A 15,302-nucleotide genomic window follows, 5' to 3' on the forward strand; every position below is an offset into this window, starting at 1 on the left:
CGCCAGCTGTCCACTCTTATCTGCCCCAATCCGAGACATTAAGGGGAGTGTGTGAGTGTGTGTGTGTGTGTGTGTGTGTGTGTGTGTGTGTGTGTGTGTGTGTGTGTGTGTGTGTGTGTGTGTGTGTGTGTGTGTGTGTGTGTGTGTGTGTGCACAGAATGAATAAAAGAGTTTTGACCCGCAGCGAAGAAGAAGAAAAAAAAAAGAGGGTGGTGGGGTGGGTTGACGGGGTCTGTGTGTGAGTGTGTAGACTCTGTGGCACACACACGTTCACACACTCCCTCCTTTGTCTCAGCACTATGTTAAGCAGAACATTCTTCCACGGTGATAAGGAGTTTAAAGTATCAGCTAATGGGTTTACCCTGAACAACCTGAAACGGTGACTTTAATAGATTTCACAAAACTGTATTAGGTTAGTTGAAAGCAAATATAAATATGCCAGCGTTTCAGTTTTTTCAGAGCACCTCCCCGTCCCTGAGTTTTAATGACTTTCTTGAGATTTATATCAAAACCAAACAAATATCCTAACAGTTTCTCTCTTTCTCTTCCACAGCAATCTGCCTGCCAGGCTGCGATGAAGAGCACGGCTTCTGTGAGAAACCCGGAGAGTGCAAGTACGTTGTTTCTCCTGTTCACTGCAGGGCATTCATGAATGAGTGGGACACATGAAGCAAAGTGAGTGTTCTGACCGGTGTTTCCCTCCTAATTGGACAACAGGTGCAGAGTGGGATTCAAAGGCCGCTACTGCGACGAGTGCATCCGCTATCCGGGCTGCCTCCATGGGACCTGCCAGCAGCCGTGGCAGTGCAACTGTCAGGAGGGCTGGGGGGGGCTCTTCTGCAACCAAGGTGAGGATGAGATGAGAGTGTGGGGGGAGTGAGGAGGAAAGAGAGAAAGGAAAGGAAGCAGAGAGCACTGATACGGTGATTTGCTGATGAAAAAGTGTGAAGTTGGGTTAAAAAGTAAAAGTTGTGGTCACCTGAAAGTCCTTAATCCTCAGCATGTTGACGGATGTATAAATAAGAGCATTCCCTAACTACATTTGGATGAATGCAGATTGAAAAGTTGTTTAAACAGTAGTTATATGTCCAAACTAAATCTTTGCCAATCCACTACATCTGTGTCTAGATTTATATCAAATTTGTTGATCAAAAAGTGTTGGGTTAGAAAGTTAAGGTTAAACAAGAAAAAGACCCTTTGGAAGAATGGGGGTTGAAAAGCAGTTTAAACAGAAGTTATAAGTCCAAAAAAAGTGACTTTTAAACCAACTTTAGCCAAAATTCCACCTCCAAATCTTGCAAATCAAAACATCTGTGTCTTTGTGTATATTAATTGTCAATAACCTAAGCCATGCTTAATGTGAAGAGAGTCGGGACGAGAAAGTGCAGAAAAGTGTATAGCGTAGTTCAGCTCAGGATCTTTGCTGGATGTCATCGCCTACATCAACAGCCTTTCAATGGATGTATAAACAAAACGACCCTCACTACATTTGGATGATTGTTAATTGAAAAGCTGATTAAACATAAACTATATGTCCAAAAAAACCATGACGTTCAAACCAACTGTAGCCCAACTTTTCCCTAGAAACCTCGCCAGATCACCTCATCTGTGTCAGAGTTGAAGCCATGCTTATTAGGAAGAGAGTGTTTATCTAGGGTAGTTCTGCTCAGGACCGTTCCTCTGCGGCCATGGACTGTTTAGCAACATTTCAAAGTCTCGTAAAGACAAAAAGAAATTGAAGAAGATGAAAATAGCAACATAACAGTCTCACCACTGTGGTGCAGACACCACAACAGAGCAGCAGTTGTCTCTGTGTGAACAGCAGGAACAGCAGGGAGGGCTCAAAAGGAAACAAAAAACCACTGGAAGAAGAGAAAGAGTCAAGTGTGCCGGAGGACAAAACACATTCTGTCGCTGCTGCTGTTCTGCCATGTGTTGAGCTGTGGCTAATCCACATGTGTCTCTCCAGATCTCAACTACTGCACCCACCACAGGCCCTGCATGAATGGAGCCACTTGTAGCAACACGGGTCAGGGAAGCTACACCTGTTCCTGCAGACCGGGCTTCACTGGGTCCAGCTGTGAGATGCAGGTCAACGAATGTGCCGGAAACCCCTGTCGCAACGGAGGAAGCTGTGCTGTAAGTGTTTGGTCTTCTTTTTAAAAAAAAGAATTTAGTAGGAAGGATAGAGACATCGTGCAAGCTGGGGCTCAGTAGGTTGAAGAAGTACTTATTTACTCGATTAAGAGTAACAATACCACAGTGTAAAAATACTCAGTTACAATTAAAAGTCCTGTATTGAAATGTGTTCTTAGATTTAAAAGGATTAGCATCATAATATACTTTAAGTACCCAGAGTTAAAGTAGTTGTTCTGCAGAAAGACACATTTACACTGAAAAAACTGAAACGTTGACTTTAATTAAATAAAGATTTAAACAGATTTCACAAAACTGTAATTAGGTTAGTTGAAAGCAATACGTTTAAATAAAAACATATTAGTTTCAACTTCGCCTAATGGGAATCTCACAGATGTTGAGATACAAAAAGATTCAGCAGCAGCCAAAGACAGATCTTGATGTCGAACCTGTTTCTATTTCTTCTCCTCGCAGGATTTGGAAAACACGTATACCTGCACTTGCCCTCACGGTTTTTATGGCAAAAACTGCGAGCTGAGTGCCATGACGTGTGCAGACGGGCCGTGCTCCAACGACGGTCGCTGTGCCGACAAACCCCGACGGAGGATACTTCTGCCAGTGCCCCACAGGTACGCCGGGTTCACCTGCGAGAAGAAGATCGACCACTGCTCCTCCACGCCCTGCTCCAACGGTAAGAGAGACTGGTCCAGGAGGGTTAGGGTTATCTCATGCAATCTGTTCGATACGATACATAAGGGATCATGTTAAAGGTCACCTATTATGCAAAATCCACTTCTTCACGTCTTTTCTACATCAACATGTGTCTCCTCTTCTTCATGTCTCTTCTACATCAACATGTGTCCCCTCTACATCAACATGTGTCCCCTCTTCTTCATGTCTCTTCTACATCAACATGTGTCCCCTCTTCCTCATGTCTCTTCTACATCAACATGTGTCCCCTCTTCTTCATGTCTCTTCTACATCAACATGTGTCCCCTCTTCTTCATGTCTCTTCTACATCAACATGTGTCCCCCTCTTCTTCATGTCTCTTCTACATCAACATGTGTCCCCTCTTCTTCATGTCTCTTCTACATCAACATGTGTCCCCTCTTCTTCATGTCTCTTCTACATCAACATGTGTCCCCTCTTCTTCATGTCTCTTCTACATCAACATGTGTCCCCTCTTCTTCATGTCTCTTCTACATCAACATGTGTCCCCTCTTCTTCATGTCTCTTCTACATCAACATGTGTCCCCTCTTCTTCATGTCTCTTCTACATCAACATGTGTCCCCTCTTCCTCATGTCTCTTCTACATCAACATGTGTCCCCTCTTCTTCATGTCTCTTCTACATCAACATGTGTCCCCTCTTCTTCATGTCTCTTCTACATCAACATGTGTCCCCTCTGTGGAAAGAGACTCTGAAAGTTTCAGGAACAAAGATTATCTCTCTTTTTGATCCATTTCTATAAAAACCTGTCTGAAAATGAGCTGATCAGATTTTGGCCACTTTGTGATGTCATAACGATGTTTTGTCTTGTGTAACCATTAGCCAATCAGCAACCAAGGTAACCCCCCCCCCCCCCCTTATCACCTGAATCTCCTCCTAGAGCACCATTGAGTTCTTTGTAACCAAATGTCTCTCAGAGGGGCGTGGGGAGGGGCTCCTTATTTTCATCTAAAGTAACAGACAGAGAATCAGCACTTTGGAAACAGGGCTGAAACAGAGGGGATTATGGGTAATGCTGCAATGATCTGTTTGGTGTTTCAGCCAATCAGAGACAGGCTCTGGATATATCTGAGACCTGTGATATATTGATGAAACACAGTATAATAGGGGACCTTTAAGGGAGGTTGATTAAGATCTCTCCGCTGTCTTCTTCTGTTGATTTATCTGACGTCCAGCGCTCTGTCTTTTAACCTCTCTCCCTTTCTCACTCCTGATCCTACTTAGCAACGGTCATTATTTTGCTTAGCAGCGGTGTGTTATCAACTATTAACAACCTCTGAAATATCGTGTATAGCCGTGTAATAAGATACGATACGGTACGATAATAATGTATTGTCAGATCGAGTCTGAAAATGTTCTTGCATCACAGAAGCTGCAACATCAACAAAGTCAAATATTTAAGACAAGATACAAGGGAGCACACATAACATCTCAAGACCCTCTAACGTACATTCGACTAGGGATTAAACTCTGTATTTAATTTCAGGATCGCCTGGTGCACAAAGGAGTGCTTCGAACTAACTTTATTCAATCGTGGGACCCTGTATCTCCGATTGGTTGTGACAATTCATATTCACTGTTCAGGACATGGTTGGGGTCAGAGACGATGTTGTTGGACAGCCTCAATATTGTTAATTTATGTAAGCTGATTCAAAAGGTTGACCTACAATCTTTGAGCAGTTTTGACTCCAGTTTTGAAGTGTGCCTCGAATACCAAAACATCAGATGTTACTCCAGCATTACTAAATGTTGGGAAAATAGTGAATGTAGTCTTCCAATCTGAGAGTAACATGATAACAAAGGTATCCCAACTGTAGCTGTGAACATGACAGGATGTGTGAGAAGAGCATCAGGACTGTTGTAGGCATATGATAGCTATGTGATTAACATGATGATTCAGCCTCTATGGAGAGAGACATATGACCAGCATGCTCATTTCTGACGTGGAGCTAATCTGAAGTAAACTTTGAATACTGCTTTGAACCAGTATTCCTCCATCTTGTGACTGTGTAACTCCCTCTCTTGGATATCAGCATGTGAAGGACACTGTTCAGGAACTAGTTGATGCTCTGTATGTGATGACTCCTTCCATTCTTGAGAGGATCATAAATACATGGATCCAGAGATTGAAGCTCAAGACCAGTGATATTTTTCTAACACTAAACATGTCTGATTCTGCCTACAGGTGCTCGCTGTGTGGATCTGGTCAACTCGTACCTGTGCCAGTGTCCCGAGGGTTTCACGGGCATGAACTGCGACCACACGGGGGACGAGTGTTCGATGTACCCGTGCCGAAACGGCGCCACGTGTCAGGAAGGTCTCGACGGATACATCTGCTCCTGCCCGCCGGGGATCACTGGGCGAAACTGCAGCTCTCCAATCAGCCGCTGTGAACACAACCCGTGCCACAACGGAGCCACGTGCCACGAGAGGAACAACCGCTACGTGTGCGCGTGCGTTCCCGGATACGGAGGAAGAAACTGCCAGTTCCTGCTCCCAGAACACGCTGCGATCCGAGGGTCCGACGTTCCCTGGATGGCCGTGGGGTCCGGCGTGGCTTTGGTTCTTCTTCTGCTGGCGGGATGCGCTGTTCTTGTTGGATTTTTCCGATCAAAAGTCCAGCGGGGCGGTCAATAGAAACAGTTGGTGAGGTGGAGACAAATAAACAACCTGACCAACAACTGTCATCGAGGTGACAGAGATCTGGCGGTCAGCATGATGCCGACGCCGGGAGTTAAAAAACATCAACAGAAGATGGACTTCTGCAGCAGCGATCCTGACGAGGGGTCTCCACCGGGGAGGAGCAGCTACAAGAGCCGCCATCAGCCTTCAGACTACAACCTCGTACAGGAGGTCAACTACGAGCAGGCGGCGAAGGAAGCCATGCTGGAGGCGGCCAGCGAAGACAAGTGCCAATCCCACGACTCGTTTGAGTTTGAGGAGAAACGCAGCAAACGATTAAAATGGTAAATATCTGTCTGACGGTCTCTAATAATAATAATACATGTGATTTATATATAGCGATTTTCCTGGTGCTCAAAGCGCTTAATGTAATGTAATGCGAATGTAGCACTGACGCTAATGTAGCACTGAAGCTATCAGAACAATAAAACTAACCACGTCTTTCTTTCTTTCTTAAAGCGATTCATCAGAAAAGAACGCCCCAGAAATGTCTGCATGTGCGGACACCAAGTAACAAAATCTGTGTTTGTGATGTCAGAGGAAAAGGACGAATGTATAATTGCAACTGAGGTGAGTTTCCGATGTTTTACTCTGTTATACATTTCAGTGTTGAAACTCGTCTCTCTGTGGTCGTCTGTCGAACAAACCCTAACGTTTCTTTTGTCTTCTCGTGTCCCTCCAGGTGTAACGAGCCACCAGTGGGCTGCCCGTTGCTCATTTGCTCTATGGGAGAGTTTTAATACTCCTTCAGATGCTGCTCTAAACCCTAGGGGGAGGTGTCCCGCCTTGAGACTGCTGCTGATACTGAGACGTTTAACTGATATTCAGAGTGAGCTGGTTCTCTACTGGAAAAAAATAAGCGCAGGCAGCGTGTGGGATAAGAACTGGCGGGGTATAAATACAAAGTTTACGGTTGAAAGTAAACTGCCACTTAGCTTTCTGTTCTGCCTTTTATCGGGGAGTAAAAATAGTAAAAAATATAAACGGACACTGTCTCGTGGCGCTAACGTGCGACGCTACGATTTTTTTGTTTTTTGCAACATTTGCACCCAGGCCTTTTCTCTAACCCACACGTGTTGCTGAGCGCAGGAACTGCATCAAACGGTGGATGTTTGGCCATACTGGCCTGTTCTTCTCGAAGCTGTTTTTGGGCTGTGCACCCATCGCTGCACTGTGAAGACTGTAATGTATTGATCGCTGTGTACACTGAAGTGCGTTTCCTTCCTAAGCCCTCCAAAACCATTTATGACATAGTATTGTTCAAACTCTTTTCAGTTTCTTTTCGGGACATGAAAACCTTTCTCTTAATTAAATAAATAAAATGTTGCTTTTGATACAGATTTTGTAAAATAAAGAAAGAAAAAACAAGAAAAAAGTTTAAAATTATGATTTAATTTAAGTTAATTTAATGATTTGTGTTATTTTTATTTCGTATTGTATATTTGTGATGTTTGTTATGATTATTTAAGTTGCTTTTTTTTTTATTAATGATGATATTTTGCAAAGGCACTTCAGGTCAATGGGACTTTTTTTAAAGAAAATGTTATTTAAGAGGGATTGTATACTGTACAAATTGTTATTTTAAACCGTCTCCTTTAACCGTTTTGAATGAAGGAATTAGCCAAGACTATTTTTCCAAATAAATATTGCTAAACATGAAATTTTAATTGTGTCCAACTTTTGTTTTATCCATCTGTACTGTGAAAAACACTTCTGGTCTGTGAGCAAAGTTAATCAGGAACATCTGTTGTCTTCCCCTGAGGACCCCATAGTGGGCCTTTCTGTGCCCAAACTGTTGGCTGCTGCCAGGAGTTGAAAGTGTTTCCCTGGAGACGGGAGAGGGGCCTATTCATAAAAAAACAATGTCCCTACCTAGATTTACCACTCCGCCTAAAGAACAAGGTCAGGTAATTCATGGCTCTGAAAGTCAGATCAATGTGAAGAAACGCCTTCTGGACTTTGGGTCTACCCCCGTTCCTGTTTAACAGCAAAAATAACTTCACTTGGGAGTTTTCTCATTAAAGTCTGAAGCTTTTTCCTTTTAAAAACTCAAGTGTCTTTTGCACATATCTACACAAGTATAATAGAATACTTAGGACTCATGACAGCTGTACCATTTTCCAACACGTTTTGTTTATCTACACTTCTTGTTTACAACAAAAAATAACTTTACTGGGGGGTTTTCTCACTAAAACTGGAAGCTTTTCTTTAAGAACTGACTGTTTTTGTACATATCTGCACAGGTATAAGAGAAAAGGAAGGATTCATGACAGCTGTACCATTTTTGAGTTATTTGGGTATTCCACGACCCCGTTTGCAGCAGAAATAACTTTACTTAGGGGTTTTCTCACTAAAACCTGAAGCTTTTCTTTTTTAACTGACGTTGTTTTGTATATATCCGCACAAGTATAAGAGAAAAGGAAGGATCCATGACAGTTGTACCATTTTCCTAAAAATGTCACTAAAACCTGAAGCTTTTTCTTTTAAACCTCAAGTGTCTTTTGTACATATGTAACAGTTGCAAATATGCAGTGGGGTTTTATTTGTAAATCATTTTGAATAATCAATATATTAAGTAATTCTGTGTTCTTCATTTTATTGAATGTTCAATACCTGACAAGGTCGGAGATCAGTGGGCGGAACCTCTGAAGTGTGGTCGCTATGCTCAGGAGATTATTGTTGTGAGGACTTCCCCCCCATATTTTACATTAGGTTTCCCTCACTTTTCCTCTTCCCTTTTTGTAAATGTTCCACGTGAGTTGTCACTGTGAGGGAAACCTAATATAAAACTGATCATTTAGTGGGAATACTGTTAACAGCATTCCCACTATCTGTTCTTCTACGCACGAAATTCTTTATTCTTATTATTCCACCCGTTATTTTGCCGGTCTTCTCCTCCCGCATTGAACATCGCAGAAACTCCGTTCAAAGATCAAAACGTTCAGCTCGGTCGGGAATCAATTGCTATTATTCATAACTTTCATAATTCCAGAGATACATCCCATAATTCATCACATTTTTAACCATTGAAGTCAATGGAGAAATTCTTCAGACTTCAACAAATCTTTATGCGACTTCAACTGCTAACTGTTCATTCATACTTTCACTCAGAAACCTCATTCCAACGTTAAAATATTTCACATCTTTCTGACATTATTCGTGTAACACAACTTTTAAATCTGATTCTTACTTTTAGAAATATTAAACATTGTTCAGACCTTGTTTTAGAGGTTTTCTTCACATTTTAACATTAACTAGAGTGCGTGATGTCACAGCTAGAGGGTAGTGAATCTTGAAATCTGCCTTCATATTTAGTTTTAAAACTGCCTTAATTCCCAAACCCTACATTCCTGAGACATAATTTTTCTAGACAAACGTAGGAAAACATCTCGTAGCTTCAAAAATGACAAATAATTAAGCAAAAAATAATTAAACAAAATGCCTCTTGAGGGCATGAAGTGACAAAAACGTTCAACATGTCTCCATTAAAACCCATTGTAATTTCAGGCTGATATTTCCTCACAGCAGCAGCCGCACACCTTTAGTTAATCTGCCAAAAAGGCCACATTATTGACCGGAAAGTACACAAAAAGCACACTTCAGATACTCAAGGTTCTTGACATGCTTCACGCTTTTGAAATTTCACTGATATCTGTTACGGTTCTTCAACAAAACGTTCACATGTAAGAGGTTTATCTCTCATTCAGAACAATGGAAACCTCTGATCTCTGGACACCTCGTTAGCTCAACTATAAACACCTGTGTAATGGAACACGATGATGTCATCACTCCAACTGACATGCTCAGAGCAGCAGACTTCAGATAATGGTTAATGGTCCTGCCCTCAACAGCTCTACGTCAATTATGGGGTGTCATCATCATATGCCGTTTCCATGGAAATCATCCCTCGCCATAAAAGACGATGTCGCTATACACATTAACTCCTATGAAAATGTACAAAAAGTGCTCAAAACTTCACATGTGTGCTAACAGTCCAGCCGTGAAGACATCTACGGGATAGTTTTGAGATTTCTTCAAATGCCGTTGCCATGGCAACACAATGCTCGCCATGAAACACGGTTTTCTCATAACTTCAGTGAAAATGCTCGAAACGGCCCAAAACTTCACAGGTTTGGTAACGATGCAGCCATCAACGCATCTAAGCGTATTATGGTGTGTCATCAAATGCTGTTGCCATGGCGACAGACCACTCGCCATGAAACACGATGTCGCTGTAAGTCCAATGGACACGGTCCAATCGTCCCCCAATCTTCACTTGTATATCACCGGTCCATGCCTCAACAGCTCTACGCCAAATCTGAGATCTCACCATATGCCAATTCCATGGAAACGCACCCCTCGCCATAAAACACGATTTTGTTATATAACTCCTATGAAAATGTTCAAAAAATGCTCATACTTCACATGTGTGCTAACAGTCCAGCCCTGAAGACATCTACGGGACATGCCGTTGCCATGGCAACACAATGCCCGCCATGAAACACGGTTTTCTCATAACTTCAGTGAAAATGCTCCAAATGTCCCAAAACTTCACAGGTTTGGTAACGATGCAGCCATCAACGCATCTAAGCGTATTATGGGATGTCATCAATCATTACATTTCAGCATAGCAGTTTAGCGTCAGATTTTCAGCATAAAGCATTCCCACTAGCAATTTCTTCAGGAATTGCATTCTCTAGTTATATCTGTTGTCAGATTGTCAGTAATCAAACGGAGATCGTCAAAACTGTATGCTGGCTCTGGTCATCCATGAACAATGCAAAACACAACGCAGAGACCGCTTAACGACACCGGTTACACATATCTACGCCAGTACAAGACAAAACATAGGATTCATGCCAGTTGTACCATTTTCCAACACTTTAGGTTATCCTATCTTCATGTTTATAGCAAAAATAACTTTACTTGGGCTTTTTCTTTTAAAACTCAAGTGTCTTTTGTACATATCTACACAAGTACAGAAGAAAAACGTAGGATTCATGACAGCTGTTACCATTTTCAAACACTTTTTCCACGCATCCTGTTAACAGCACAAATATCTTAGTAGGGGGGTTCTTCACTAAAAACTGAAGCTTTTTACACTGAAGTAAAGTTTTCTTGTGCACATCTGCTAAAGTACAAGAGAAAACTTTAAATCAAGATCAAAATACTTGAATTATCCCAGGAGGAAATTAGGATTCATGACAGCTTTCCAACACTTTGGGTGCTCCACGCTTCAGTTACAGGCAAAAATAACTTTACACTGCTGGGGTTTTCTCACTCATTTCTGAAGCTTTTTACACTGTAGTCAAGTTATCTCGTACATATCTGCTAAAGTACGAGAGAAACATTTTAAATCAGAATCAAAATACTTGAATTATCCCAGACAGCTGTACCATTTTCCAGTTCTGTGGGTTTTCCACACTTCCAGTTTAGTGGGGGGTTTCTCACTCAAATCTAAAGTTTTTTAAAGTAAGAGTTTTTCTTGTACATATCTTCAAAAGCAAAAGAGAAAACATTAAATCAGTATAAAATACTACATTTATTTCTAGAAGAAAATAGGATTAGTGACAGTTGGAACATTTTCCTCCCTTCCCGTTTAAAGCAAAAATAACTTTAGTGGGGTTTTCTCACTCATTTCTGAAGCTTTTTACACTGAAGTCAAGTTCTCTTACATATCTGCTCAAGTTAGGCGGGACATTTAAACAGGGGGGAATAAGTTAGGGAGGACCTTTAAATCAGGGGGGCAGGGGTTTTGTGACATTTTCCAATACTATGGGTTTTCCTCCCTCCTGCTTACAGTAAAAATAACTGTAGTGGGGATTTTTCTCACAAAAAAACTGAAGCTTTTTACATTAAAGTAAAGTTTTCTTGGACATTTCTGATTCCGGCTAAAGTAAGCATTAAAGAAAAAAAGGAGACATTTCTGAAAATCCCCCCAAAATGTTCAACATCAAAAAATAGTTCTGACTTTTTTCTCGGAACAAAAAAAACAAACACTTTAGGAGATCTCCAACAAACAATTCAAATGCGGAGATATGCCCCACTAAAGTTATTTTTGCTGTAGAGAGGAAGTCTTAGTAATGGTACAACTGTCACAAATCCTAATTCCCCCTGGGATAACTCAAGTATTTTGATTCTGATTTGACTTAAAATCAAAACACTTTAATTATCCGACGGGAAATTTACAATTCGTAACCATTTTAGAATAAACTAAATACATATTTATATAAACATACAAAGCTGAAGTAAACATGTTAAAAAATCAGCCTATTTAAATGTCTTACCCATTACCTCTTTAAATTCCCCTCAGTTCTCTTTCTTAATCCCCCTCCCCCCCAACATAGAGACGCTGATTGTTTTTTAGACACAAATAACTGTAAATCATCCGCCCGGTAGAAATGGCCTCTGAAGGGGTTTATAACCCCGCGGCATTATGGGAACAGACTTCGAAACAGACAATGATGGAATTGACAATGGGGCACACAAAAGGGCCACCCTTGGGAGAGCCTGCGTGTCCCTCGGCATGCTGGGAGAATGAGAGTAACAGGAACAGATGTTGTTGAGTAACAGATGCCTTCTGGCCAGAGTTCAGCCGCGACCAGCCAGACCTTCAAAGGCCCCCGAAAAAAACACATCATCTATGAACCTTCAAGAAACGACAGCTTTTACACTGTGCTCATGATACATGTACTGGGAGTTTGATGGCAGGGATAACAGGAACAACTAAGAGGACTTTTGTTTTGTTGACAGGTGAGTTAAGATAAAGAAACTACAGTAAGGCTGCAGGAACTCAGACAGCGTTGAAGCAACAATTGGGGAATAAAAGAAGATATTTTTCACATTTAAAATAATAAACAACGATATTTAGCAGCTTTTTAAACGTCACATAACACATTGATATTTCATAAAAACAACTACAGCTGTATTTTTCACATTACTTAATCAATAAGGTATTGACAAGAGCTGCAACTAAAATGCTTTTCTTCATTTATCATTGGCAGAGATTTCTTGTTTTGTGTGACCGCCTGTCCCGAAAGGTATTATATTTTTGTATACTTAAAAAGCATATTTATATAGTTGAAAAGCTAGAACCAGAACACTTAAAATGTACTTTTAATAATTAGCCTTTTCTCAAAACTGTTGATGGTTCAGTTAGATTTGATTTTCTACACAACAACTTTTGTGTTAATACATTTTTACTTTGCGCACCGACTTCAATATTTTCCAACATTAAGGTAGTTATTAGTTTTGTACTTTGTCTGATTTACTATATTTTAGAAGCAGTATTTGTACTTTTTATTTCATTGCATTTGGCATTACAAGTTACTTTAACATTGTACATATAAAACATATGAGCAGCTTTTACAGAAAGATACATTGTCACTGATTAATAAGAGTACATTGACATAGACACGTTGTGCCTCTTCACCTATACATCTTAGTTCTTACTCTTTTTCCTTACTGATGGAATGTAATCTGGTTGTGAGACGGTGGAAGCAGGGAGAGGTATAGAAGTGCCTTGATCCCTGCCGAGTCGACGCACAACTGTTCATTGGTGTCAGTGCCAGAAACACTTTTTAGGAGCATTGTATAGATGTGGCGCATACATCTTAGTTCATACTCTTTTCCCTCACCCTATCCTAAGGGAGTCCATGTAGGTAGACACGTTAGTTGAGCAGCTATAGGCTTGGACTGTCGGGGGACACCTTACTTCTTCCTTCTGTCTGTCTGTACCTGTGTACTCTCATGTTCCGAATAACCCAGCTTCCCCCAAATGTCTTTTTGGTGTCTATCTACGCTGGGATCCTGAGTCGTGGCTGATCCTGTTGCTACGGTCCTGTGTCCGGGATCCTGAATCATGTGTCCTGGATCCTGCATCCTGGATCCTGAGTCCTAGATCCGGAGTCCTGGATCCTGTGTCCTGGATCCTCTATCCTGAGTTCTGGATCTGAGTCCTGGACTTCGAGACGTGGCTGAACCTGTCACTGTGGTCCTGCCTGACTCTCATTATACTACGTCCCTTATGGCGCCCTCAAGATTGTTGACATCCTCGTGGATTCATCTTCTTATTACAGACACATGCATTTCCAAACATTTGGTCTACATATGTTGCAAATGTATTATCTCTTCGATTTACACACGGCATCTATTGCACGTCTGTCCGTCCTGGGAGAGGGATCCCTCCTCTGTTGCTCTCCCTGAGGTTTCTCCCATGTTTCCCTTTAAACTGTGGGTTTTCTCTGGAAGTGTTTCCTTGTACGATGTGAGGGTCTAAGGACAGAGGGTCTAAGGACAGAGGGTCTAAGGACAGAGGGTGTCGTATTGTCATACTGATATTCTGTACAAACTGTGAAGTCCACTGAGACAAATGTAACATTTGTGATATTGGGCTATATAAATAAACATTGATTAATTACTGGTTTCAGACGGATGGTGAAAAGAGGTGCTGCAGCACAGGCAGTATGAGAACAATATATGATATACACCTGAACATCAGCAGGAGAGGACTCTTTAAAGTAGAGACACTACATACTGATATACACCTGAACATCAGCAGGAGAGGACTCTTTAAAGTAGAGACACTACATACTGATATACACCTGAACATCAGCAGGAGAGGACTCTTTAAAGTAGAGACACTACATACTGATATGCACATGAACATCAGCAGGAGAGGACTCTTTAAAGTAGAGACACTACATACTGATATACACCTGAACATCAGCAGGAGAGGACTCTTTAAAGTAGAGACACTACATACTGATATACACCTGAACATCAGCAGGAGAGGACTCTTTAAAGTAGAGACACTACATACTGATATACACCTGAACATCAGCAGGAGAGGACTCTTTAAAGTAGAGACACTACATACTGATATACACCTGAACATCAGCAGGAGAGGACTCTTTAAAAGTAGAGACACTACATACTGATATACACCTGAACATCAGCAGGAGAGGTCTCTTTAAAGTAGAGACACTACATACTGATATACACCTGAACATCAGCAGGAGAGGACTCTTTAAAGTAGAGACACTACATACTGATATACACCTGAACATCAGCAGGAGAGGACTCTTTAAAGTAGAGACACTACATACTGATATACACCTGAACATCAGCAGGAGAGGACTCTTTAAAGTAGAGACACTACATACTGATATACACCTGAACATCAGCAGGAGAGGACTCTTTAAAGTAGAGACACTACATACTGATATACACCTGAACATCAGGAGGAGAGGACTCTTTAAAGTAGAGACACTACATACTGATATACACCTGAACATCAGCAGGAGAGGACTCTTTAAAGTAGAAACACTACATACTGATATACACCTGAACATCAGCAGGAGAGGACTCTTTAAAGTAGAGACACTACATACTGATATACACCTGAACATCAGCAAGAGAGGACTCTTTAAAGTAGAGACACTAAACACTGATATACACCTGAACATCAGCAGGATAGGACTCTTTAAAGTAGAGACACTACATACTGATATACACCTGAACATCAGCAGGAGAGGACTCTTTAAAGTAGAGACACTACATACTGATATACACCTGAACATCAGCAGGAGAGGACTATTTAAAGTAGAGACACTACATACTGATATACACTTGAACATCAGCAGGAGAGGACTCTTTAAAGTAGAGACACTACATACTGATATACACCTGAACATCAGCAGGAGAGGACTCTTTAAAGTAGAGACACTACATACTGATATACACCTGAACATCA

General features: G+C 41.3%; 1 protein-coding gene across 1 annotated transcript; it reads left to right on the forward strand.

Moving 5' to 3' along the window:
* Positions 1-553: 553 nt before the first annotated feature.
* dla (deltaA) lies at positions 554-7,215 on the forward strand (the record flags this gene model as incomplete). Its single annotated transcript, XM_034199788.1, is given in 7 exon segments — positions 554-614; positions 718-848; positions 1,970-2,139; positions 2,611-2,827; positions 5,052-5,832; positions 6,008-6,118; positions 6,231-7,215. Coding segments are annotated over 5 exon segments (1,031 nt in total), but the record flags the coding sequence as incomplete, so codon positions are not given.
* Between the last annotated feature and the right edge of the window lie 8,087 nt (positions 7,216-15,302).

The sequence above is a fragment of the Gymnodraco acuticeps genome, unplaced genomic scaffold (genome assembly GCF_902827175.1).
Source record: "Gymnodraco acuticeps unplaced genomic scaffold, fGymAcu1.1, whole genome shotgun sequence".
Classification (NCBI taxonomy): Eukaryota; Metazoa; Chordata; class Actinopteri; order Perciformes; family Bathydraconidae; genus Gymnodraco; species Gymnodraco acuticeps.